Source organism: Plectropomus leopardus, chromosome 6 (assembly GCF_026936395.1).
Source record: "Plectropomus leopardus strain MGB_pleo_1.0 chromosome 6, ASM2693639v1, whole genome shotgun sequence".
Lineage (NCBI taxonomy): Eukaryota > Metazoa > Chordata > Actinopteri > Perciformes > Serranidae > Plectropomus > Plectropomus leopardus.
In genome coordinates this window covers 15,747,076-15,773,459 of record NC_142181.1, presented here as the reverse complement: position 1 = coordinate 15,773,459, position 26,384 = coordinate 15,747,076, and the positions used below count along the sequence as shown (strand labels likewise).

Here is a 26,384-nt window from a genome sequence, read left to right as displayed (position 1 = left end):
AAAATAAAAAAAAAAAAAGAAAAAAAAATATAAATGTTGAAAAAAAAAAAATATGAAAAAAAAATAAAAACAAAAAAACAAAAAATAAAATGAAAAAATAAAAAAAAACTAAAACAAAAAAATGACTGAAAAACCTGCAAAAACAAAAATCAAGTACAACACAAAATGTTGCAAAAACAACCAAAAACACCATCATATAAAAAAAATGAAAAAAAAGGCTAGAACATAAAATGCACATATGTGCAAAAAGCAAAAAACTAAAATGTTGAAACAATGAAAAAACAAAAAATACATGTAAAAGACCATAAATAACAAATATGACCTGCTAAAAACCAGCAAATAAAACATTGCAGACCATCGCATAAATATAAAAAATATGACCTGTCCCAAAAATAGCTGAAAACTGCTGAAAATTGTTTTGGGTCATTTATCCGACATGCTATATTATGGTGTTTTTGGCCTTCTTTGAAACATTCTATGCTATGGCGTGTCTCGGAAAACTATGTCATGCACTTTCCAGCTGTTTTCGAGACATATTTTGACATTTTGACATATGTTATGACGTGTCTCTACAAGTCATAAAATGTCTTCAGCAATTTTTTCAAGATGTCAAAATTTGACATTCTTCTTCTTTCATATTCTGCCATTATTCCAACATGTTATATTATGATATTTTTGGCTTTCTTTTCAACATGGTATACTATGACTTGACTCTAATAGCTATTATGAGACGTTTTCAGCCATTTTTTTTGACATGTCAAAATTTGACATTTTCCAACATGCTATACTATAACTTTTTCTGTCATATTTTCAACATGCTATATTATAAACAAGGAATTAAATGTCGAAAAGAGGGCCAAAATGTCATAATATAGTGTCAAGCAGCCGCAGCTCTCCTCTTTAAGAGTCTGTGCCCCCCTTACTCAGGCACCCTAACTAATCGAAATAATCGCTTCCGCTTAACTCTGGTACTACCCTCCCCTTTTTTCTTTTTTTGTGAGTTATATTCACTCGTGGTCAACAGTGGCCACACAGTGATCTGCTGTTTCTATTTATCTGGACGTCCGTCACGTCATCACTCTCACCACTCACCATGTTGAAAAATAAACATGTCGAAAAAAAAAAAAGACGAATCATAGCTTTTAGAGATACATCATAATATATAGCATGTTGAAAAAAATGGCAGAAAACAAAAAAGTCCTGTTGGGATCATTTATCATCTTTTTATTTTAGGATCATTTATAATAATGTTTCGATGTTTGAAGTCAAAAACACAGGAGAGAAATAATTTTTAAAAATCTTGAGATAATTAACGAAAAAGAATCTCACATGCCTCAGGGTTTCCGTACATAAGACATTATTATTTAATGTCATACTACACTACAACCACTTTTTATCTGTGTACTTCACTATGGTATTTTCTGTGACACCCTCCTATGACACCTCAAACAAACAGTGGATAAGTCTTTGGACATTACATGCATTCCCAGGACAACAGAGCCTGCCCTCAAAACATCAGATGACAACAAAGGTGACACAAAATTAAAATCTATAGATTTGCCAAACAACAACACATTTTAACTGCTGATAAGCACAGACATTATATTACATTACAAGTGATAAGGGTACTTCTAAAGCCCTTAAATTTCAAATAACATATTACCTTGCATCATCACTGTCAACCACACAAGCATGTCTTTATGAACAAATTCTTGTCTGCATGTCAAACAGATTTATCAACAAAGTGAAATACCATATAATTACCTCAAGAAGATAAGAATGTAAAGGATGAATGAATGTAAACACCAGCCCCCCTTTAAAACACGCATATACGCACAACACTCCACATAAGAGCTTAAAAGCAAATTATTTTAGCATTCAGCGGACAGATACAATGGATGTGCCTTTAATCAGAACATCCAACAAGTATAAACAAGTGCTCAGGTATGTGGTTGGGTTGTGTGGGAACTTGTGAGAGTGTGTATTTTGATTATGCGGCTTGGCTTTCCAATTACACGTTGAGCTGCACAGACTATGTTTTAAATACGGGGGGAAATAAATAGCAAAAATCATTATTGATTAAAGACATACACAAAAAAACCCATTATAATCTTCAAGTCACTTTCACAGTTAGAAAATATCGGAATTATAAAATTATCTGAAAAAGACAGAAAATGGGGGGTATAGAGTGGTGAAGGGATGATGTATTTTTGAAGGCCAACCAGAAAGTAAGCATCGCACTGGTTCCCTCGACAAAAGATAAAAGATATAAACGCAAAGTCAAGATTTGAGTGTAAACAGCCAAAGTGAGAATTATACTAATTCTCGTGACACGCGGAATACAGTCTTTTTCCTCAGTCACAGTGACACTGTTTTATATCTAAGGAAAGATACATCTCAACACCTTGAAAGAAAACCAAAAGCTCCACTTAGAGCAACATCAGTGTTCTCTTTGCTGACTCTCAGCTGCCAGCTGCATCAATGCAGCAGCCCACACTCAAAGAATAAAGTATCCACGAGAAGAAGGAGAAAGAAGAAGAAAAAGAAAAGCCAGACAGCTAGACAGACATAACAAAGTATGATCTCTGCTGCCACAGTAAATTACTTTAAACTTAATCTTAAAACATGTTCTTCAACTCAAGTGGTCTAGGAGTAAATATCCTAGTTTTATCAACCTGACAACCTGGCATATCTAACCGGTGAGATGCACTGACGCACTGCCACTAATTACCTTCCATCTCCCCATAAGCAGCACTTAAACATTGACCCAAATTAGTCTACTACGAGTTTGAAGGAGCATCTGAATAAATAAAAGCTATGTGAGAGAGAACTAACCACGGTAAAGCTTTCACAGACCTCTATCCATACTGCTTTCTACTGTTTACCTCTACTCTGTTTGAGACGCTGCAAGGACACATAAAAGCCCCACAACCCCCCACAGACACAAACGGCATGTTCATCTCCTGCAGAGTTGTGTACAAGCTCTGCTCTGTTGGTAATGGGAAAGCATTCTATAGCCCGTTTTCAGCAAGTTTAACCATTTTTGGAAAAAAAACAGGTCTACATGCTCAGTTTGGTGGGAAAGGGGTATTATATTTGATTTCCAACCTTTGCATAGGAGAGGTGGTTACAGAGCTGGTATTAGCGCATTCACTCGAGGGTTGTGTTTCTACCAAAGCTGTTTGGAGCCGGAGGCGATAAATACCAGAGACTACTGCAGAGTCATTTGAATTTTCTCGTATGGATTGTCTCATTAGTCTGCTGGAAAGACATTCCTAAAGCCATGGCTATATCAAGAATAAAATGTTATATGTACCTGCTCAACTAATCAACACATTGCTACTTCTTCTTACATAGTTTAATTTTTTTTTTAAATAAACATTATGTAAAATAAATAAAGTGATTAATTCAAACAGTGTAATATAGTAGTCACAGTACAAAAATGGTATCTCTCTTTGAAATGTAGTTTTCAAGCGGGGGCTTAAAAAACATGTATGAATCTAATTTTAAGAGAGCACTCATAAAAGTCCAAAAATGGCACAAGATGCCCTCCTTCTCCTCCAGAAGGAGAAAATTTGCTCTTATCCTCAATAGCAGGCTGAGCCAGGTCTCTTTTCTTTCCCCAGGATAAATTCTCAGTCTGGTGCCCAAAGCACTCTTGTCTCCAAACCGCATTTAAAAAGGAAAAAAAAAAAAAAAAAAATTCACACTAGTAAACCTGAGGCAGCTAAAAATGGCCTCTCTCAGAGGAAAGTCTGTGTGACTTCAGTCTGACCCCGCTGCCTCCTCTCTCTTCCTTCACTGCTGCAGAGTACACAAGATTTAAGATGGTAAAAGGGCAAATTAATTCACTCCAGCTGGAGGCAATGACTGCATGTGTGTATTTTCAAGCTCTATTTCTCTCACTCGCAGCATACACATGTGCATGCACATGTTCAACTACATGTGTTACACTACACTACTATGTTTGTCTCGTATACAAACACAAAAGAGCGCCATGAAGAAAAACAACAGGTAACCATATAACCATCTCCTATAATTCACCTGTAATACTCCCAGTAGGCCAACATTCCAAAAGCACAACAGAAGTGGAGATCATAATAACAAGAAAGGGTTAAAGGGTTAGTCCTAACCCTTTAAAAAAAGGTGGAAGAAGTCACAGTTCAACATCTTATACCTATCCCACACAGCCCAGATGAAGTCAAGTGTCAAGGCTGTTCCTGTGAGGTCATGGCAGTTCAAAATGGCATGTTGCAAATTTGGTTTTAATGTTATCAAAATCATTTAAATGTATCCATATTTCACATATAATGCCAATTTGCAAAGTGTCCATTATGGTGGACTTTTATGGGCCAAGAGGGTTTTTCAAGAGCACATTTAATTGCATGTGCAGCAAATTTCAATTCAACTTGAATTACGGTGTGAGGGACGTGGCCTTATCAGACTTGCATTTTAGGGTTTTAATTACAGCCCCAATACATGGCTGATTTGAGTCATATTTCTTCAGAAGCACTTGCACATCCCCTTTTTGGGCCAGGTTTCATGTTTCTAGCTCATATCAGCTCGGGGTAATTTGAGTCGCAGAAGAAGACAATAAATAATCCTTAAAAAACTGCATAAAGTTTTTCTTTCTTTTTTCAGGGTTTGAGCCCTAATTCTTACCCAGCTCTGTGATCATGTATATGACATGAGACTGGAAGGAAAATAGGACCCACAGAAGAGAGTGAAAGCAGGACTGAAAAAATAAAAAGCATAATGCACAGTATTGATCGGATGCTTTGTGAAACGTTTTTCTTTCAGCAAAATCCTGCACAGACACTGTCGTTAATTGTAACTCTTTTTGACTGACTTACATAGGGATTATTTTGACTAAAATAAACATGGTCCATTTATCATCTGTCTGTGACTTATACACTACTGATCTTCCATATCATACATTATGCACACTGAATTACAGATTTCTGCCAAACAAATGTGTTGTTTGAGGGCTGTTGGTCCTACAATGATCAATAATGAGGAGCTCAGTGCAAAATCCGGAACTTTGGTATCCCGAAATTACACAAAAGCCAGTAAAATTAACAGGATATCAATCTACTGATCAACAAGATGTATGTAAAAAAGGATGTAATGCACAGCACTTTTGTGTGTGTGTTTATCTGACACATAAAGGTGATTTTTGTGTGTTTTTGTGGAGTTCTACCAAAGGTGTCAGAAGCTGTATGAATTTTGAAGTCCTCTGAGACAAACATGATCTGTGCTTCTATAAACTGGACTTGTGTTGAATGAGAAAGCAGCTTCAGTGTCAATGTGTGTTTCTTCTTTGGCACTTATGAAGTGTGTGTGTGTGTATGTGTGTGGTAGGTGAGTGTCAGTGTGAGACGGGTGGTTATTTGGATGTGTGTGTTTCTCTTTGTCTCTGCGGAGCTACAGCCTTCATCTTGAAGCTGTCCCAGTAGGCGGGGTCTTCCTCTGACAGAGGTGAGGCCGAGGCGATGAGATCGCTGAACGACAGCAGTGTAAATGAGGTGGGACAAGGAAGAGATGGACGAAGAGGCTGAGAGGAAGAGACAAGAAGAAAATCTCTAATAGTGTCTGTTAGTGCTGCAGCTACAGATTAATTTCATTTATACGTTATTGAAGTGAATATTTATTTATCAAGTTATTATTTAAACCTTTGAAATCTAACCAAATTTTGTTTGTCTTTGAAACCCACGGCTAAAAAGGCAACACGCAATTTGACAAGAGATGTCCCGAAAAATGCAAGAAATTAGAAAAAGCTGATAATATGATAATATATAACAATGAAATGAAAGTTCGTTCAATAAAAAAAACAACACCTGAGAATGAGGAAAATATTTGAAAATAAATATTATGAAATAATTAGCTAATTATTATCATATACTTTAAGTTAATTACATTTACATGTTTAGCCCTTTTTTAAGACATATCTTTGTTTTTTGTATTTTTTTAGGGGGGGGTGGGGGTTATATGCTTATTTTCAGGTGTTCAATGCCTTACATGTTTTTGACTTGAAATTAAGCCAATTTACTCAGGTTTCACTGGATTAATCAATGAAAATACTCCCACGTCATGCTCCTAGAGACCTAGGTTTTATGTCTAAATAACAAAAAATACTTTCAAAATAAAAAATATCACACAACACCACTGTTTCTATTATCTCAAAATGGATTGTTGTTTAAAATGTGGCAGTATTAAGGAAAATACTACTGTGCATTCCACTGATGCTTCTACAGTGACTTTACTGTGTTTTTGTAGATTTGAATGAGTCAGGCACATAGGACACATATCCAGCAAACATCATTGCCTCCATGGTTTGTATTTCTGCAGTGATGTACAGGTGTTCTGCAGAATGTGTCAGGATATCATGATATCACTGTCAGGTATGGTTACAGGTGTAACAGACTTGAAACTCTTTACCGCAGTAAGAAAGCAGGGAAAGCAACCTTGTGTTATGTAACTTTTTTAGCACATTCTCTCCAGGGTCTTAGAGACACACACTAAAAATTGTTCACTGTTATGGCTGCTAATTAAATATTTCAATAAGTTTTACAATGATTTTCCACAGAATGTGTGATTGAAGAGACATTCTCAAAAGAGAGCAGTAGTAAATGCTGTGTCCTTACTACAGAGCCTGCTTTGTCTGATGGACCGAGTGCCACGGCAACATGATGGTCAGCATCCAGCAAGCTCTCCTGCAGAAACAGAAAAACACACACACACACACACACACACACACACACACACACACACACACACACACACACACACACACACACACACACACACACACACACACACACGATTATAGCCTGCATGTCATAAAAAACACCTTTACACTCATTCAAATTCAGAGCAAATAAATACTAGAATACAAATAATGTCTATGTGCATCCTTATCAGGCGTTCACATTCACGCTGGATGCATCCATTTCCATTGAATATAATCATGTAAATATCTAGCATCTGTTTGCATTATTTCTAGGGTTAGCAAGCGAAGGTTCAGCAAGATAACTGCTGAGTTTACAAATCGCACGTTGCTTCCCAGGCAGTAACAGTGCCTGTTATGTCAGGAAACATCCAGCATACATGAAAAATGCAAATGACTAGATTGAAGACATAAATCCTTTCTGCAGCCTGTATGATAGATATGTGCAGCAAAATCAGATTAGTATTCAGTTTTCTATCTTTGCTTATGTGAATTTGTGCAGATCTTTTTCTTACAGTTGGCTGCATTACTTAAACATTAAGTATGCTACTGATGTTGTTTGCATACCATTTTACATTTCAAATGAACACACATTTTTTTGTAGTATATATCCATCATGCTGAGCTTAATGGTCCTAAAGACATACGTTTTTTCGGATTTGGAATTTTGTCTACTCTGTAGCCCTAAATGTAATCTTTGCCTTTGTAGCTGGATAAATACGCTTGGACATTAAAGGCCAAAAGCTGAGTGTGCGTAGGTGGGAGTAACAGGTGGTGGTGTGTATGTGTGTTTATTTGAGGGTTTGTTACAAAATGGTAGAGTAAAGCATGGAAAGAAGCTCAAATAAAAAAGGAAAAAATAGAGGGAAAGAATTTTCGCCAAAAACTGTGTTTAAAATGTCAATATTTTGTCATTTTGCCATTTGCTAGCTTTGTTACAGTCTTTTGTCAGTGTGTGTTTCTGCATTCTCAGTTGCTATCAAGAGGCTGCAGGGGTGACATCACCAGAGGTCAACAGGAAGTAATAAGTCTCATGGCTGCACTCTCATCTAGCAAATCAATACGGCGAGCCAGAGGACAAGAGACAAAAAGCACTGCTGTTTCTCTCATCTCCCTGTTAACACTTAGAGCTCTGGGTGTGTCTATTTGTATATGAGACAAATCCACCAAAATCGATTCAGTTTGAGTTCTTTGACCTCTTGAGGTTACTGCAATCAGGCACTGATCACAAATAACGATGTGTGTTGGTGTTCTTGAGGTGTGTTGGTGCTGTCTGAAACACCTGTGCACCACAAGTCACTTCTTTGTGTAATTAAACTTTAAGCATCTAATGTATGAGATTATTGTTGTTGAGTTGAGGACAAATCGAAGGACTAGGTGTATTTGTCATTACTAATCTTTTTTAACAACACCAGTTGAGGCATTCTGTTGTCATTTTTTAAAATAATTTTTCAATCAGAATAAAATATCTGAAATATGATACCCATTTTTATTTTTTTTCTTCCCAATTTCCATAAATCCAATATCTTTAACTGCTTATCCTGTTCAGGTTCACAAAGGGGCTGTAGTGTGACAATTATTTGATTATGAAAATAGTTGCAGATTAATATTCTGTTGACAGCTAATTCATTCGACTGTTTCAGCTCTGTCAATTTGCCCGTATTTTTTATATATATTAACATGGAACTGTTATAACACTTGTTTATATACCTGATAAAGGTTATTTAACCTGCAAGTCATAAATAAATAAATATGCAATAAACAATGGGTAAATGACAGAACCCAGAATTTTTCATAACGTCCACTTTTCTCTCCATTTGTCTTTGCAATGAACAAATTCTACATCCTGTATGTTGCTGATGCTTCACTCTGTCCTTCAATCTCTAGCTAAAAAGAGGACAAGCGCATTAGCACGTGTGCATTAGCATCTACCTGTGATCAATGTAAGTGAGCTTTTATTCCGCAGTGTGAAAACATGGGCAGTAAAACAGTATTAAGCACCCATGAACCCAAGAGGGATGAAAAGAGGAGAGGAGACCAATGGTAACCTTTTAGCAGTCACTTGTTAATCCCACTTCCACTGGACATGGAGAAAAGGGCAGGGCGAGAGAGGGGTGGTGGTGGAGGGAGTGAAGGTTAGAGAGGAAAACTACAATAAAGATAAAAGGTGGTGAAGGGGAAAACGGCAAAGGGAGGATTATAGAGGACAGGGAACAAAGGTGAGGAGAGAAGAGGTGTAGAGGAGCAGAAAAGAGGTGGTAAATGGGAATAAGATGGTAACAGGTGATTTTTTGTTTCCGACAGAGAGCTCTTGTCATGGTGTAAGGAAGTCTGGAGGGCTACTTTAGAGCCCCCCTGTCACAATCTTGTGTGTATTTTTCTGCAAAACCATGTGTGATTCACTCTGCAGGTGCTTTCTGCAGATGCCAGTATTTAACCTGGCAATATATCCTCACATTTGGCCTGAAACAAGTGCTCTTAAAAGTCCTCAAAAACACACTTTAGTTAAAAAAAACTGCTTCTTCACAAAGGTAAAAAGGCTTTTTCTTTACGATCTGTAAAATATGCTACTTTAGTTGTAAAACCAACAACTTCTGGTCATGTGCGGGTAGGGTTGGGTATAGTTTGGGTTTTTCCGAATGCAAAAACAATACTTTTAAAACAGTATTTTTTATTCAACTTGTCATTTGACAGGCACAATGGTCTATGTATCATCCGTTCATTTATTACTCAGTTAAATCTCGAAAGCTAAAAAAGGACCGAGAATTTAGTCTATTTGTTTTTCTGTATAACCCAAATATTGAAAAAATGCATTTAGTTTCTTGTTATCTGCTTAAAAGTCAAAATGAAATAAACAAGAAAACAAAAACAAATGAGTCAATTTTACATTGTTCTTTATTTTTATTTTTTTACTTTCTTATTTCTGATGGTGTCATTCTGCTGCAGCTCTGTGCTTCACGCATGCACCATCAGACAAGTGACGCTCAGAGTTAAGGACATGATGATGGAGAAGATTTCAGAAATATTTCAGGTCATGCAGTCATCAGAGCAGAGTGAACAAACTGGACGTACACCTGGCTGTAAAGTCCGACTAGAGCTAAAAGTTACAACCAACTGAAAGTTTTGACTGGTGCACCAGTAAAAACTTATACGCACTGTATGGAGCGGAAAGTGAAACAAGTATCCATGGTAACAAAGCAGCACAAAGCAAAAAAAGTGAAAAGAGGTGAGCAGCGGGTCTTGTATATAACCTAGTAAATGGATAGTTGTGGATTGTGGAAGTGGATTTGTACTTATATAGTGTCAGACTATGTGTTACAGGCAGTATAGCTGGTGGTTGGTGTGCACCCCACAGCTCAACATTACCATGCAGGGGTTGATATCAAAATGTGTTTTAGTTACTTTAAAAAATCCTAGCTAAAAGATACAATATCAGTCTAAGACAATGCTGTATTTGAGTGTTTTCAACGTGAAGTTTCCTTTCAGATCATGTAACAGCCGCTAACAGCACTGTCTGACCCGAACAGGTGACCGGCAGCAGATGAGAAATGGAGTGCCAAAGGAAAAGACTGTGTGACGGTGGGGTTAAGTGGTGAAAGCACTCTAATTGAAAACTCTTAAAAAGGCCTACCTAAAAAATCAATAACGTGGCTAAAACACATTTTAAAATAACCCCTGTGGGGTAACCTCTGTTTCTGCAAACCGGGAGCAGGCCAACCACCAGCTACTGTAGCCAATGTAACACACTGACTGTACATAAGTATCTCATACAGCCCCACTTCAAAAATCCACAACAATCCATTTAATGAGATACACAAGACGCGCTGCTATCCTCTTCACTTTTTTGGTTGTGTGCTGCTTTCGTTACCATGGATACTTGTTTCCCTTTCTAGCTTCTGGCTGCACCAAACTGTGCGGAAAAGTTACACCCAGACGTCCGCAAAGTTGGTGACCTTGGCTCTGGTAATACGCAGCCTAAATATTTTTTAAATCTTCTACATCATCATGACCTTTATTCTGAACGCCATGCTTCTGATGGCACATGCGCTAAGCACGGAGCCCCAGCAGAATGACACAATCAGAATTAAGAAAATAAATAAATAAATAAAAATAACTAGCAAAGTAAATTTGACGTTAGTTTTTGTTTCCTTGTTTATTTGAATTTTTTACTTTCAAGCAGATCACGAGGAAACAAACGTCTTTGTGAACGGATGATACACGGACCCACAATAAAGACAAAGTCTAGCTTTTTAGAAATCTCAGTAGATAGGGTTTTTTGTGTTCTTCTTAGTTTTCACATCTGTCTCTCTCAAATAGACTCACTTCAAATATCCAGTCCTTTTCTTCTTCCTCATCGAGATGCATCTTGGTCTGGTGCAGCACAGAATTCTGTGTGAGCGGTTCAGAGGACAGGTGAAACTCCACCCTCTGCAGGTTGAAGCCCAGACCGGTGCCGATAGCTTTGATGAAGCTCTCCTTCAAGGCCTTAGTGGACAAGACAGGAAAATCGATTAGTTACTAAAAGAAAGTAATAACCAAGCAGCACGTAAGGAAAATAAAGGATATTTTTATGCCTGACAAAGCTGATAACAGTCTGTGTGCTTTTTTGTATTTGTGTGTGTGTGTGTGTGTGTGTGTGTGTGTGTGTGTGTGTGGTGTATTTTGGCTCAGCAGCACAATAACTTAAAACCACAACAGATGGGAATCTATGCACACATGTATAACAGTGTGTACAAAAGAGCAACGTTTTGTGCGTGTTCAGCCAAAGCCAACCCTGCTCAGCAGCCAATGAGCCACAATAACAGTATTACAGGGCTAATCGCTATGGCAACGGTCGAACTCTGCCATTAGTCAACAGAGTGGTGATGATATCAGAGCTTGACGTCTCTTGTGCCACCCTCTCAATCTCACAACATCTTTACTTAACACCACCATATCTGTCACTGTCCATCTGTGTGTGTGTCTGCAAGAAAGAAAATACACAAGAGGGGAATGAGAGGGGAGGGACAAAAAGTACTATTGTGTATCCGAAGATGACATGCAGATAGAGAAGGACATTGACGATGTTGTTTTCTCCCTATGTTTCCTTCACTTTGCATCTCTCTCTCTCTCTCTCTCTCTCTCTCTCTCTCTCTCTCTCTCTGAGACGCCGAACACACGCACGCACGTACGCAGACTAAATGCTCAGCAGCAATGCAATGTGAGTGAAGGTAGTATGGTTGCCATGGTTACCCAGTGGCGGTAGAACGTGGCAAGCTGCTGTTGCTCCGAACCAGCTGATTGGATGACGCTCCACTCGTACTCTGTAAACTGACGAGTCATGATGCGGAAAAACTCCGGCACAGAGCTGCTACCTGAAGGAAGGGATGGAGGGAGGGAGGAGAGGTGTGAGGGCCAGCCGAAGGAAAGAGGAGAGAGGAAGATGGATGGAGACAGAGACATAAGAAAAGGGAAGGAGGGGGATGAATGGGAATGCAAAATGAGGAGAGAGAAAGATGGAGGAAGGATTCAGATGCACAACAGATAGAAAAAAGCACTCCCAAGATGATCCAAACATGCTGTGTTTTAGAAATTTGTGTGTATCTCACAACACCATAGATTTGAATGCAACAGTGACACACACACAGTAACATCTGCACACACAAGCAGCCTACACTTGCACCGTTTACATACACAACACAACAGTGGCCTCTTGTGGTTGAGTTGGAGAATACATAAGCAATATCATTTCTGCCTTATGCTTAGGACTGATTTTAATGTTACCTTATTTGGCAATAGATAATGACTGACCAGACAATTATTAAAATGAAAATCTTTAACATTGTAACTGCATTTCAAGCATGCTTGACTACTGGAAAGTTTCACATTACAGGAGACAACAACAAAATTGCCTGAAGAACAGAGAAAGTCAATTACGACAGATTTTTGTGAAAATCCTTCTTTCTCCATTGTTCTTATCTGTGTGCCAGTGAAACATTGCACATCTAAAAGTATGCACCCATCTTGGTTGATATTGTTAATGATGCCTACCCTGATACCCTCAGCATTTACCTGGCATGGTGGTCTTCATGATATCCACTCCCACCTGTGCACCCTGCTCTGCAGCCAACACAGCGTAGTCCCCCTGGTGGGACAGATTGAAGGTCCAGGATGGGGGTTCAGGGCCTGAATCTGGACTGACCTGGATGCAAAATGCAGGACAGTAATCAAAAAGGTGACATTCTCTATCATATACTTTAATTTAACAAGAGTTCCCACACATGTTACCTCTCAACTTTCATAACTATCCCATTTTTTATCACATTTCATTGATTTTATCTAAGTAGCTTAAAATGGGCTACATGGCGATACAGTCGTGCATTTGCAGATAAGAGAAATGCTAGCACTTGCTAACTTTACGTCCTTGTTCCTCTGATTTTGGTTTTTCAGGGCTGACACCAGTACTGATTATTAGTAGTTAATGAGACCAATAACCGATACTTGGAACCAATATGCATTTACCATAAAAATGAAAATATTTCTGTCAATATTTAGAATTTGGAATATAACAAGCAACACAAAACTAGTTTAAAAGCCTTTGGCAAATGTTTAATCAAAACTGAGACTTAAGTTCCCAGCCACTTTTTCATAAAGTCAAGAGAAAATTTCTGTACAAAATGAATAAATAAAATTAGCTTCTTGAGGATTTACAAAGTAAAGGTTCCTCTCACGCTGACACTTTCTTTTTAGCACTTTTTAATAAAATAAAATGCCAATATCAAAAAGAAAATGCCAGGCCCCGAATAAGGAACATATTTTGTGTAATGTTAGACCAGTTTTGGGACCACCATTTTTAACAAACCATATCAATACAGAAATACAGAAAATGGTTTCTCTAATTTCAGAAGTTTTGATCATGAGTGTCATGATCATAGGAACCCTCTTTAACATCTTCTTAAAACTATGAAACATGTGGGGGAAGGTGTGATCTAAAATACAGTCAAATAATAATGACAACAACAAAAAAAGCCAGAGACAAAGTCCAGTTTAACTTCAGCACTATTAGATATTTCTTGAGCTCATCAATTAACAGTGCCAAAGTTTAAACTGAAGTTTTCTGTTTATTCTGTACAACATGTCATAATGTAAATAACCCCACCTGTGCAGAGTGCTGATCTAGTGACACCCCCAACTTAAATAATTTTTAGTTTAGGGTCTATCAGTAAGTGAATTAAAAGACCCTGATTGACTGGGGGAAATGTTTTACCCACTCTCCCCCATAAATAACCATATTTTTACATTTCTGGCTATGGTAAATGGTGTGATTTTGAAGATTTTAAAAGAAAATATGCCTTTCACTTGCGAGTTTGGGGTTTCTGGGGGTGCTTAAAAGATATATACAACATATGACCATTTAAAGTAAGATGTGCCTCCTCAGACCCAAAATTTAAAAAAAAACTTAACTCCCTCCCCAGTGCTTATTAAATCATCTGAAGTGCTTCCCCCATTTTATACCAACTCATACCCCCCCATAAATAACAAACAGTCCCTTATTGCTGTCTTTTCACAACGACCACTGGCAAGTCAGTCCAAACTCAAGTTGGGCATCCAAACTTTGTTAAAGCCAACATAACTTTTTTTTTTTCCATCTTTATGGAAACAGTTTTGATTAAAAATTTTATGGTACGTACTGGTGCTGCCAGGTAAGGTTTCCCTCTAGGAGATCGCTCCAGTCTGATCTCTGACCAGGGGATCCCCATCTTCTCACACACAAACCTCCTCAGCAACAATCTGCCAGCCTGATGCAGAAAGAAAGAGAGAAAGAAAGAGAAAGAGACACAGTTAGTGTACTACACATGGATAACTTGATGTGACTTGCTTGAAAAAGCGAATCGTCATGATTGAAAAATGACTAAAACCATTACTTGGTTAAAAAAATTGTTATAGATTGGTTATCTCTGAGAGGAGTACTGTAAATCTCATACTGTCTGCCCAAGAGACTTCAAGACATGCTAAATGGAAAGGGAGGTCACACTACAAATACGTGCAACTTTGGGCTGTCGAAGTTGTTTTATTGTTGTTTGTTATAATTGTTTGCGTTTTTAATACTGTATACGCATTTCCTGTATGTTCTGGTTGACTTTTAGTAAGAGACTACTGACAAATAAATATGTATGATTATTAGCACCTTGCTATAATAACAAAGTTTAAGGTGGCCGAGGACTTTTGCACAGTAAGCCTACTGTATAAACGCTGCAATATGGATGCAAGTATTTGTCATGGAAATTTGGAAATGCTGTAAAATAATGGGCGGATTAATCGATAAGCAAAAAATAATCGTTACAGTTTAAGATTAGTCAGTCCACATACAGGGGATCACCGATGAACAAGACACAAAAAGTCTGTAGTCAGACTCACCATGGCTGACTTAGCATCCTTAGCAAACACAAACTGTCCGATTCTGTCTTTCTCCTCGCGCTGAATGCAGCGAGCAGCAAACAGCCAGTCAGACCTGCTCGGTGTCCACGACCCGCAGCGAAAAGCCCACCGGACAGAGCCCATGTCCTCTTCGCCTGCACATCTGAGGACTTTTCTGCAACTTTGCTCACAAATTGTTAACAGGCTAACGCTAGCATTCGCGCTTTAGCATGAAACTGACGACAAAACTTCGTTAATGTCATGTTTTTTGGATTAAGGGCTTTTACGGCGGTGCACCACAGCAGCGTATAAACGATGTGCTGATAACAAAACTGCAAGTTTTTGTCGACAGTTTTAGGATTTGAAAACGCCGAACATGCCCAGTACATGGGCCCGGAAGAGCCCGGTAAGATTCAATATCGTCATAAGTGGGCGCGGTGGAGGACTGACCAATAGGAGCGCTCGAAACGGTGCGCAACACACGTTACCTTCACGTGCACTAAGGAATATTGTTAAAACGATTAAACCGTGTTGTGGTTGCAATAAATGTTTAGGTTTAGTTTATCTAAGAAGGGATTTCAAATTAATAAATACACAATGTATAAAAATTACAGAATTTGCCAGGAGGCTATTTTTCATCTGTAGTTCCTTGGCCAAGGTGTTACAGAAGGCTCCATAAATACAACAAAGCAAAATAACAAAGAACCAGGGCATACAGTACAAAATACTTCTTTAAACGTATCATCAAAGGAAAAGAACGAGAAAACAAAACTAAAAAAAATAGTAGACATGTGATTTAAATACTGCAAAAGAATATACAATTTTTAAAAGTACCAGAAGTGGTAGTGGCAAGCAGGACATACAAATAACAGCATCAAAAGGGGGTGTAGTAAGCGTTAATCATCCATTGTTTAAATTGGATAGTGAAAGATCTATACCTGTTCGGTTCTCTGATGTGAACTGGAATTACACCCCCCTCTTCAGCCTCTGATGGACCAGGCTGACTGACTAAAAGCACTTATTCGCAACAGGATAGTTCAATCTGCTCTTGTGGACCCCTAGTAACATGATTAATATTCTTCTTCTGATATAGGCTAAGAGTGAAACTACGAGTGCAGTAATAATACCTTTATCTAGAAACTAAGAATTAACTGAAGCTGGATGCATGTAAAAATGGTCAAGCTTCCTACTTAAGAAACATCTTTAGGAAAGCCTCATCCGATCTTAGAAATTAAATAAATGTCTTTCTTTTGCATCAGAATTGCAATCGTAGCGCTGTTCTGCGTCAAAAGACAATAAAATCATTTAACTGCAGAGTCTAATTTTCTTTTAGCGCTACAAATGATTTAATAAGACTAGCACATGGCTAGTACTACAACTTGAAAGTCCGATAATTTAATTTCCGAGCCGCATTTGAAAGCAGCATAAAAATTGTACCTCTACGATGTTGTTTTGATTGCGGTACATCTGTAAGCGTAAGGTGAGTTGTCTTTATAATGATATATTAAATGAAATATAATGTTTTATTGGAAATGCTGGTAAAAAAAAAAAAAAAGACAGCATGCAAGACTACGTTACATATTGGATTGTGATGAGGAAATTGTGGTGCGCTCGTCTGGTAAGAAAAATACTGTATCATAGCGGACTATTCCTCGGGGGAAAAACAGCGGAAAAAACGTAATTTATAACAAGAAATACTTTTCATGCAGGATGGTTTGGCTAATCTAAAAGCACAGACTGAGAATAGATATTTTGTCTACGTGTAGGGTTACAGAACACACCCAAATATAAATTAAAGCTGCCTATGTACATTATGAATATCTTACTACATAGCAATTATTTGATATTGATGATATTGTATGCTTATAGAGGCCAAATTGAAGAAAAAATAATAGCAACGTGTGTTAACGTGCTGCATGGTAAATTGAAACACCAGCAGTATTTCATTGGTTACAACTCATATAGTCACCTCAAAAACTATTTACATTTCTTCATATTGGCTGGTATTTTAGTTCATGTAAAATCCCTTACTCAAAATGTAACATGATAAAATATTTCTCATGAGCATTCCCCTAAAAGATCCATTAAAAGTACCCCACAATTATGGCATTTCCACTTCAACAAATTACAAAAGAAATGTGCGGACTCAAAAAGTGAGACACTTATGTTATTGCACTTAATGTGATGTTATACTACGAATCTTATTTACTTAATATTGTTGTTATAATATTGTTGAGTTTTTCCTTTTTTAAATTGAGGGTCTAAGGGTAGAGGGTGGCCAGCATTGTATACACTGTAAAGCCACTTGAGACAATTTGGGATTTTCCTTTATATGACTGATTGACCTATACCTTGATACACTCCATATATTTCAGCAACATTGACTACTGTGTCTTACATACAGGTGGACTGCAAAGCGTTTCTCTATCTGTGCATGCTCACCTGGCAGCAGTGCAGGCCCAGGAACAAAGGTGGAATACCCTGTAAGTCTAAATATTCTGTGGTTATCGACATCAAATCCAGGCCTCTTCAGGGCAAATGTAAACACTCCAAAGGGGGAAAAAAGAAGACTTTTGATGATTTAATCCTCCAGTCAAAAAGGTGTGATTTCTGCAGCTTTACACACTTCTTTCCACCACTTCAAGTCTCACATGCCATTACACAGAGTCAGCATCTACAGCTGTGATCAGTCTCCCAGGTGGAAAACTTCACAGGGACTTCTGGAGCCACTGAGAGATTTCTCCCTGATGAAAAGCACTGTGCTTTTTAAGGAAAGCTACACCGCTAGAAATGGACTAACCTTTACAAGACACATCCACACTGCTCACCATCTGAGGACCGAGTCCCCCCTTTGACCCTTGATCTATCTCTCTTTGTACCCCTGTTTCCATTGTCCCTCCCTCCTGTCATATCTTCTTTTTTTCCTTTGCTCCCTCCATACCGACACCTCCCTTGTCTCCCCCAGGTTGTTTCTCTTTGTCTCTGTTTCTCTCTGTGTGTCTCTGGGGTTTCTGTCCCCCCTTTTTGCTGTCAAGCTGGATTTCCTGCAAGTAAAGCAGCTGAAGAGGAAGAGGAAGAGCAACTATAGCGTGAGAGAAACACAGACTCTCATCAAGGAGATCCACAAGAGAACGGACGTGTTGTTCTCCAGACAGCAGGTGGAGATTTCCCCTTCTCTTCTCTTCTCTTCTCTTCTCTTCTCTTCTCTTCTCTTCTCTTCTCTTCTCTTCTCTTTCAGATCAGCAGCACAAGTCAATTAGCTAACTGTTCTGTCCTTTCCAATGAGCAACTACTTCCAAGTCTTTTGTAACCTTTTGTTCAATGTGTGAAATCAGTTTTCAAAGCAGTTGTTTGATGTAAAATTAAGTGAGTGTTCTCACTCATTACTGGCAAAAACATCTTTGCTCATAGTAATTTTTTTCTATTGATAGTATATGCCAGGTATACTCAGCTTGCTTTGCTTTCCACTTTTGCTAAATGACAGAGAAGCCAAGGGCCAGTCACAGCAGCCCAATACATGTTTCTAGGATTTTAGGACATTTCGAGGATTTTGGATGTTCCTAGGATTTTAAAACATTTCTAGGATTTTTGGATGCTCCCATGATTTTAAAACATTTCTAGGATATTAGTCAATTTTAGGATTTTAGGACATTTCTAGATCTATTCTATTGGGGTCCAGATTTGACCCGCAGGCCATAAGTTGTGTATCACTGGTATATGCAGTACCGCAGTGATACTCAACTAGTCTGATGGCTAGGTGGGGTTGCCCCTTGACCATTTTCTGATTCAATTTTTTTTTTCCTGTATGCTGAATATAAATAAGGTGGCAGTGTGCATTAAAAAAGGATAAAATAGAGCTTGTTTATCAAAAAAAAAAGTGTCACAGAAGGATCTCTCAGCCCCTGATAGCCCTGAGTGTCCTCAAATCCTCTGTGCATCCCTTCATACACCTGACCTTTGTGGGCTGCTGTGACTGGCCCCTGGCCTCCTGTCATTTTTCAAAAGTGGCCCCTAGACAAAACAAGTTGATTATCAGTGCAGTTCAGTATATCACAGATTTGACTTTGGGGGCTTTGATGACATTTAACTAACATGTTCATCCAAAAAGGAAACCACAAAAAAGATATACATAGTATGAGTCAGAAAGAGTAAGCCTTGACCAGTCAATGATTAGGGTCACACATAGGCCGGCTGAACGAAAGTGCCATGCGGAGATGCCAAAATCTGTTTAAAACTATTTAGAAGCAGAATCTCCATTATGTCCTTTGTCCACGAGAGAGCACTGACAGATTAATTTTGAACTGAAAGATAAACAGCTCAGTGCACATCTTGGTCCCAGTTCTTTTAAACAAAAGTAAAACCAAAGTATGGGATCTGGCATCGGATGTGGGGGCAGCTGTGTTATGTTTGAAGAAATTATGGGCATTTTTGTTGTGCATTGCTCACACTTTCCTACAGAGAACTCTGTCACGTACCACAACACCGTCTTTACAAAGTGATGTTAGCATAGTTAGAATAAAACTGTCTAAATGCTCTTTTCTCTTCTGTGTGAATAGAACACAGCCATTAATGAGCTGAAGAGACAGGCATGGGAAGAAGTGGCACGAGGTGTTAATGCACTGGGCGAGGGAGAGCTACGCACGGCTGCTGAGGTGTGTTTACCTATATGTTCAGATCATACGTCTATGTATTTTATATCCATTACATCTTAAACACTAGTTGTGCCCTTGGTTATTTCGTGTGCAGGTGAAGCGTCGTTACCTGGACTGGCGTGCACTGATAAAGAGAAAACAGCTTCGGGCTGAGCTCTCTCCGTCCGCCTCCTCATCCTCAACTGTACCCATGAAGACGGAGTATGATCAGTCCTCCCCGGAGCATGATGAAGCTTCTCTGGGATCCGGATGTGACCAGCTACTTGACCTCTCTGGCCTCTCGAAGGATTGCCACTGCGACTGGCCGGAGCTGGCGACTCTGGGTGAGCCGAGTGGGCAGGCCATGATGGCTCCACTGGGTGTGAAGATGGAAGACGATGTCAGTGAATACAGAGTAAGACAAAAAAAAAAAATTATCCTTAAAGCTACAGTAGGTAACTTTTATGAAAGTAATTTTTGCCGCATATTTGCTGAAACTGTCAAAATCCCAACAATAGTACATGAGACAGATAATCTGTGAAAAATCATGTTCCTCTGGCTCTGTCTTATGCTCCTAATGGCATTCACAAGATTCGACTGCCAGGAGCCAGGAGGAGTCTCTGACGCATGTATATCACCGATTGTGGACAAGCTGTGCTGTGAACAACAGTGTACCAAAGACAAATAAACAGACAACAGCCTGAAAACAAACAAGCTTTACTTAACTTTCACTTTCACAGAAGAAAAGCAACATCGTCTGATTGGTTATTTTATTTCCAGCACGGTGGATTCATGCAAATGCCACAAGGAACACTGGGAGGAGCCAGAGGAACATGATTTTTTCTCATATCATCTGTGCCATGTACTATTGTAAGGATATAGTAACAATTCCAGCAAATATGACACAAAGTTGTTTTTGTGTTTTTATCAAGGCCTCATGACCACATGTCAAGCTTTGGTGACCCCTAGTGGGGGTTGGGACCCCCAGGTTGGGAATCAGTAATCTACATCATGATGCCACATTAGTGCCTGTGTGTGTGCAAACAATCACTATAGATTAGACATCCTGATTAAGCCTCGGAATCTATTAAAGACATTGCATGTAAATGAGGACAAAATTATTTCCTCAAACACTTTCGTGTTTTTTGATGCAGAGCTCACATTAACACTAATCATGTAAATATAAATTATCTATATTGACTTGCAAGTATTATCTAATGTGTTAATAAGCTTTATTAATATCCTCATCAGCAGAGGTGGTTATGTTTTACATATCACAGTGATTAAGACAGCATGTAACATCGTACAAGTGGCCCTTGTAAATCTGGCTTTCTGATAGGCTGATAGGTTCACAAGGTAGAGATCAAATCAAATTAAAAGACATCTTAATAAATAAGGATTTAAATTAAGATTGACATTTAAATGCTACTTTTAATGGTACTTTTTGTGATTGCATTAAGATCTGTTCTCAGATAATATCCTCATCATAAAATCTTCCACCCTGTTTCTTAACAGTGTTATTAACCTGTATCCAGTCCATCAAAATTCTTTATAATGTCAGCCAGATAGTCTGCAATAATATTAGAGGTAATGGTGTTGAGTTGGATTGTTTTGGGGTGTAAAAAAATAGGAAACAAAGCTTTATAAGAGCCAACCTGAGATACAAAATACTCCCTTAAAGGTATACTAGGTAAACATGTTTGCTAGTAAAAGTGAAACTAAAAGACAACTTCAGAATCACTCTCTTTTGGCATTTTGATATATTTGCATTTTTTTGGCGCTGTCTCTCTTGGACGCCTGCATCTTATGATCTGGCACCTTGTCGCTAACTTTTTATAAGGCCATGCAGATACATACCCATAAAAGAGGGCAGAGGGCAGAATATCTGCAGACAAATACACTGCCACACACTTCTAGTGGGTTGTAAGTGACGATTGAAATGTAATACTTTACATTAGCTTAAAAACTGTGCAACATTATCTATATAGATTAAGAAAATCCAAGCTGCAGAGGCATAGATATCCCACTTTTTTGTCTTTAGTAGGCTATGGGTCATGCCCCCAGAATGCTGGATCCCGCATTTCCCATAATGCAACTTGAGTGCACCTTTCACCATCTTTCATCATTTCATATTTTCTTAAACTTTTAAAAGCAAAAGCTGGATTATACAGCTGTTCACTGACTGAGTAGTTACACCTCTCATGGCGAGTATATTGAACGCCATGTGTAAAAGTGGTGGAGTGCTCCTTTAATGTTCTCACACTCTCCCTCTAGCTGGATGGTGATGGTGATATTGGAGAGGGAGAACTAGATGAAGATGATATTCCCTCCCTCCTCAGCGACATTGAGTCACGTGGTGAGGGGCATGTTGGTGATGTTTACTCCCACAATGACTTGGACATGCTCAACTCCTCCAAGGCCCCGACCTCCACCACCAACAGAGACCTGCCCCTTGCCAGTGGCCCCATGGGAATGCCTGCCCACGCTCTGGGGGGTCTGACCAATCATGAAAACGTGGGCACAGGGTTTCTGGTTGCTGTTGAGAGGCAGCGATTGGAGCTGGAAAAACAGCGCCTGGCTGTGGAAACTGAACGTCTGGCGGTGGAGAAAGAGCGTCTGGTGGTGGAGAAGGAACGACTTCGTCAGATGGAGGTAGAGAGGGAGCGACTGCAGCTGGAGAGAGAGAGGTTACAGGTGGAGAGAGAGCGGCTGAGGCTTCTGCTCCTCAGCCAGTCAGAGCACGTTGACTCCTCCTTTAACCAGCCACCGCAACAAGGCCCGCCCTCGTCCTCCACGTCTTCTTTATCCTCCACACAGGATGGGCAGAGGGAGAGAGAAAAAGAGAGCCGGGGTTGGATGCCAGTGGTGAATCTGGAGACAGAAAGGCTAAAACTAGAGAAAGAGAGACTGCAGCTGGAGAAAGAGAGGCTGCAGTTCTTTAAATTTGAGGCCAGCAGACTGCAGATTGAGAGAGAACGCCTTCATGTGGAGAAAGAGAGAATGCAGCTGCACAAAGATCATTAGGGCTGCTGAGAAAGACTGATAAAAGAGAGAGAAAAAGAGATGAATGCATTAGATTTCCACCAGCTTCAGGGGTGCTTTTAATATTGAAAACAACCCAGAATGTGAAGATTTGCATCAGCAGCTGCTCCCTTATCAAGCTTCCCACACACATATCCTTAAGGAGGATGTGAGGCCATTAAAATGATCATTCCTGACTGGAATTTCGCCAAGGAGAAGACAGAGATGAAGGGCTGGCATATTTATGACCACCACAATAAAGCAGTGCCTTACGATGTCTTCATAAAATGGGTGACAGGATAGAAAAGATGCCATGATGATAAAATGTGGGATTTGTTTGGCACATGCAGCTGGATAGCCTTCAACATGCTTGATTTACATGTTCAGCACCTCATCCAAATACAGAAATGCATAAAATGGGTGGTATAAAACATTAAAAGCTGTGATATCAATGCAAGAAATTTAGACTCCAGTCACATGACTTGGACTCAAGTCAGTCTCAAGTCACAAATTTGATGACTTTGATCAACTTGAGAAACTCAAACAGACTTGCAACTCAACTTTGACTTTAACACCAGTTACTTCTCTTAGAATGAGCCTTTTGATTTTAAAATACTTGATATTTTTCCTCAAGCCGTAAGATTTTGTTCACATAGACTACAGAAAATTGTGGTCAAAAACCAAATTGCATTATATAATATGTGTGGGTTGAAAAATACACACGACGATATACAACTTCTAACATTTTTTGACAGTTGAAGTTGCACAAAGACCAGTAAGTCAAGGCTAATATTAACATGGTTTGCGAGCTAATACTTAGCTATCATTAGCCTAGTATCTCGATGACTTGTTTTAACAAATACATACATTTTTTTAAAGCATTAACAGTTTTTGAAAATGTAATATTAGTATTATTTTTATTGAAGTGTGCATTTTGACTCTAAACTCAAAGTATAGGACTTGACTCTTGTAATTTTCAAAACACTGATTTGGTCTCACCTCTTCAAGTGTAGAAATGTTTTTATGATGGTACATATAAAAGAATGGAAACATGATGTCTTACTTTAAATTTATGCTCCAAACCAGTTCCAATTTATCTACTGCATGCTTCTGTATAATTAAGTGCTCAAAAAAAAAATAAAAAATTGTTACTTGTACAGAGAGATTTTTATGCCGTGTATGTTTTACGGTCAAGTGCTTGTGTCAAAATACCGTTTACATGGTAATGCTTGTGATTTTGAACATTCATCCACTAATTTTAAACTGATATTTCACCTTTGCTTGTCATAATATGAAAAGCACAGGTGTTACTAATAACATTAACGATGGCGCCGGTCTATTTACATGTCCCAGTAAGGCATGACAGTGTGACAGGGAGTCAGCATGCACAATATCAGGACCGTGAAACTGGAGAAGCTAAATGGAATTTGGTCATTAATTTGATTATTCACACCTGTGCTCCTCCTACTGTGACATGTCAAATGCCTTCTGTGAAATAAGGCCTGTTAAAATGTGATGTTCTTGCCATTAAGATTTGTGAACTTGGGAAAAGAGCCTGAACATCTGTGATGAGCAGCTGCTGGAAGTTTTGGGTGTGCATGCTAGAATGAAAAAGTGAAACAAAAGTATTCCTTTAATGGTTTTCTTCAGTTTATACTTTAAGTTCTGTTGTGCTATAAATATACTGTGAAATTTTACAAAATAATATGTATTTGTCCACTGTATGCTGAAGGTTATGTCATTTAACACATCACACACAATATGTCACGAGTTAACACTAGTTTGTCTTTTAAACAACTTAAAATTGGGCTACATGACTGGCCTAGCAACACTATTCTATTCTTTTATTATAATACTACCCCTGATATTATTATACTGTATGTATTTCTATATTTTTTATCATGTCTTACGTAGTCCATGCCTTCCTGTGTTATTAAGTGTTTAAATAAAGTTTATTGAGGAGAAGAAATGTGACCTCCAGACAAACTTTGATCAGAGCTGAACAGAATCTGGGTTACAAAGTACTGCTTTTGATAACCAGCCTTTCTCTCTCGTGTCTTTATGTTCTCTGTATTGCCTTTGAAGAATAATTTTTAAAAGAGAATAAGTTGATTAGGAAAAAAAAAACATTTGTCTCGCCAGTATCGATGCTTCTCAGGAAGCCCATCGGGGGTTCCCTGGATCAATGCAGGATAATAAGAAGAGACAAGCGTTAAATATCACTTTAAGAGCATAACACTGATGTGCAACACAAACCCTGCATCTTGAAACTTTTGAGGATTTCAGTAAAACTGATGTAACCCTGTGACATTCTTGCCTTTTTTTCTTTTTGCATTTCATATTTTAATTGTGTTTCTGTGTCATGGTGGCATGAAAGTGTGAGCAAACTGGAGTCTCAAACTAAACAGATACATTAAAGCTGGAAAATTTGAGATGACAGTGAAACGTCTTATTCCATTAGTGAGGCTTCTTTTAAACTATAACATCACCTGTGCCCCTACAGATTCTTACACACACACACACACACACACACACACACACACACACACACACACACACACACACAGAGGCTGGGACTCAAAGCGAGCAGATCGAATCACAAAGACTAGTTTCTTTTTCCGTCCAAAAGATATTTTGTTGTCTGTCTCTGAGATGAAAGCTATATATAAAAGGCCCCTCTTTAGCTCTGTCTGGATTTAGAAGTGGTGTGAAAATCCATCATATTGTTATGAAAAAAGGTCCCTCAGCAATGAAGGCATGCAGTGACTGAAACGACTGCTATGTGGAGTATCTGAGACATGGCAGCTAAGGCATGCGGTGGAGAATAAAAAACTACAATATTTTCCAACGGTTCCTTTGCCAGTATCAATTAATATTTTGAATCCAAAATTTGTCATGGCCTACTTTAGGTACTACAATAATGCAGTCAAACTGGAAAAATCAAATCAGGCTGGGATATTACAGTTCAGAGCTTTACTGTGTCATTGGAGAAAAAGCTTTAAAGAATAAACTATACCGAAACACAGTCCTTAGGCCGATGCCATTAGGTTCACTGGCAAACTGTTCTACAGGTGGCAATAAAAGTAGCCTCCACATAGCGCACAGATCTCACTCTTGGTACAGCTGAAAGGTCTCTGCCTGTGAATCTAAGGATCCAATACCTCACAAAGTATGTCTGACATTCATTATACCCAGGTGTTTTAAGATTTGAAAAACAGTACACTGACCATTGAGATGAACTTAGGTCTCTGTGGGCAGATTTGCTGGTGAATTTTTAACAATGTTCATTTCACCATGGGTTTTCTTTAGCAGTGTAGACAAGACAGAAATAATACAATCCTGTGTTTTCTGTGTTACTTTGGCAAATTGTTTTCAAAGTTAAAAAGCTCTGCATTTGACAATGCTGACTTCATTGCTTGTGATCAGGTCGAAAAGCATGATGTTTTGTTTGTTTAGATGTACAGCAGTAGAAATCTTGTTTCATAGTGAGGGTATCGATACAAATCGTGCCAATAATAGTAGGCGGCACTTAAAAATAGCTGTGTATCATCTGCATAGCACCGAAAATACACAGTTGTCATTTTCTTTTTTTAGCTAAAACTAATGTAA

General features: G+C 38.6%; 2 protein-coding genes across 2 annotated transcripts; one reads left to right on the top strand and one right to left on the bottom strand.

Annotated features, from left to right (window-relative positions):
• Window positions 1-1,198: 1,198 nt before the first annotated feature.
• On the bottom strand, window positions 1,199-15,535 carry aasdhppt (aminoadipate-semialdehyde dehydrogenase-phosphopantetheinyl transferase). The gene is made up of 7 exons (XM_042487224.2): window positions 15,124-15,535; window positions 14,397-14,504; window positions 12,778-12,907; window positions 11,959-12,080; window positions 11,050-11,211; window positions 6,645-6,713; window positions 1,199-5,554 (listed from the first exon to the last, which is right to left on the bottom strand). Exons 1-7 carry the CDS (start codon window positions 15,265-15,267, stop codon window positions 5,387-5,389), a joined length of 903 nt encoding a protein of 300 aa, XP_042343158.2. The 5' UTR covers window positions 15,268-15,535; the 3' UTR covers window positions 1,199-5,386.
• msantd4 (Myb/SANT-like DNA-binding domain containing 4 with coiled-coils) lies at window positions 15,511-26,384 on the top strand. The gene is made up of 6 exons (XM_088078316.1): window positions 15,511-15,529; window positions 17,528-17,606; window positions 18,089-18,281; window positions 19,680-19,775; window positions 19,870-20,169; window positions 22,029-26,384. The coding sequence occupies exons 1-6, from the start codon at window positions 15,511-15,513 to the stop codon at window positions 22,776-22,778; spliced, it is 1,437 nt and encodes a 478-aa protein (XP_087934442.1). The 3' UTR covers window positions 22,779-26,384.

Excerpts from the sequence above, each read along its gene's own strand:
- aasdhppt (XM_042487224.2), bottom strand. The coding sequence starts at position 15,267 with ATGGGCTCTGTCCGGTGGGCTTTTCGCTGCGGGTCGTGGACACCGAGC. Across the intron at positions 11,212-11,958 it reads CCACGTTCTACCGCCACTGG|GCCTTGAAGGAGAGCTTCAT; the intron begins GTAACCATGGCA and ends TTGTCCACTAAG. Across the intron at positions 6,714-11,049 it reads AAAAGGACTGGATATTTGAA|GAGAGCTTGCTGGATGCTGA; the intron begins GTGAGTCTATTT and ends CTGTTTCTGCAG.
- msantd4 (XM_088078316.1), top strand. Across the intron at positions 18,282-19,679 it reads TGTTGTTCTCCAGACAGCAG|AACACAGCCATTAATGAGCT; the intron begins GTGGAGATTTCC and ends CTGTGTGAATAG. Across the intron at positions 19,776-19,869 it reads AGCTACGCACGGCTGCTGAG|GTGAAGCGTCGTTACCTGGA; the intron begins GTGTGTTTACCT and ends TTTCGTGTGCAG.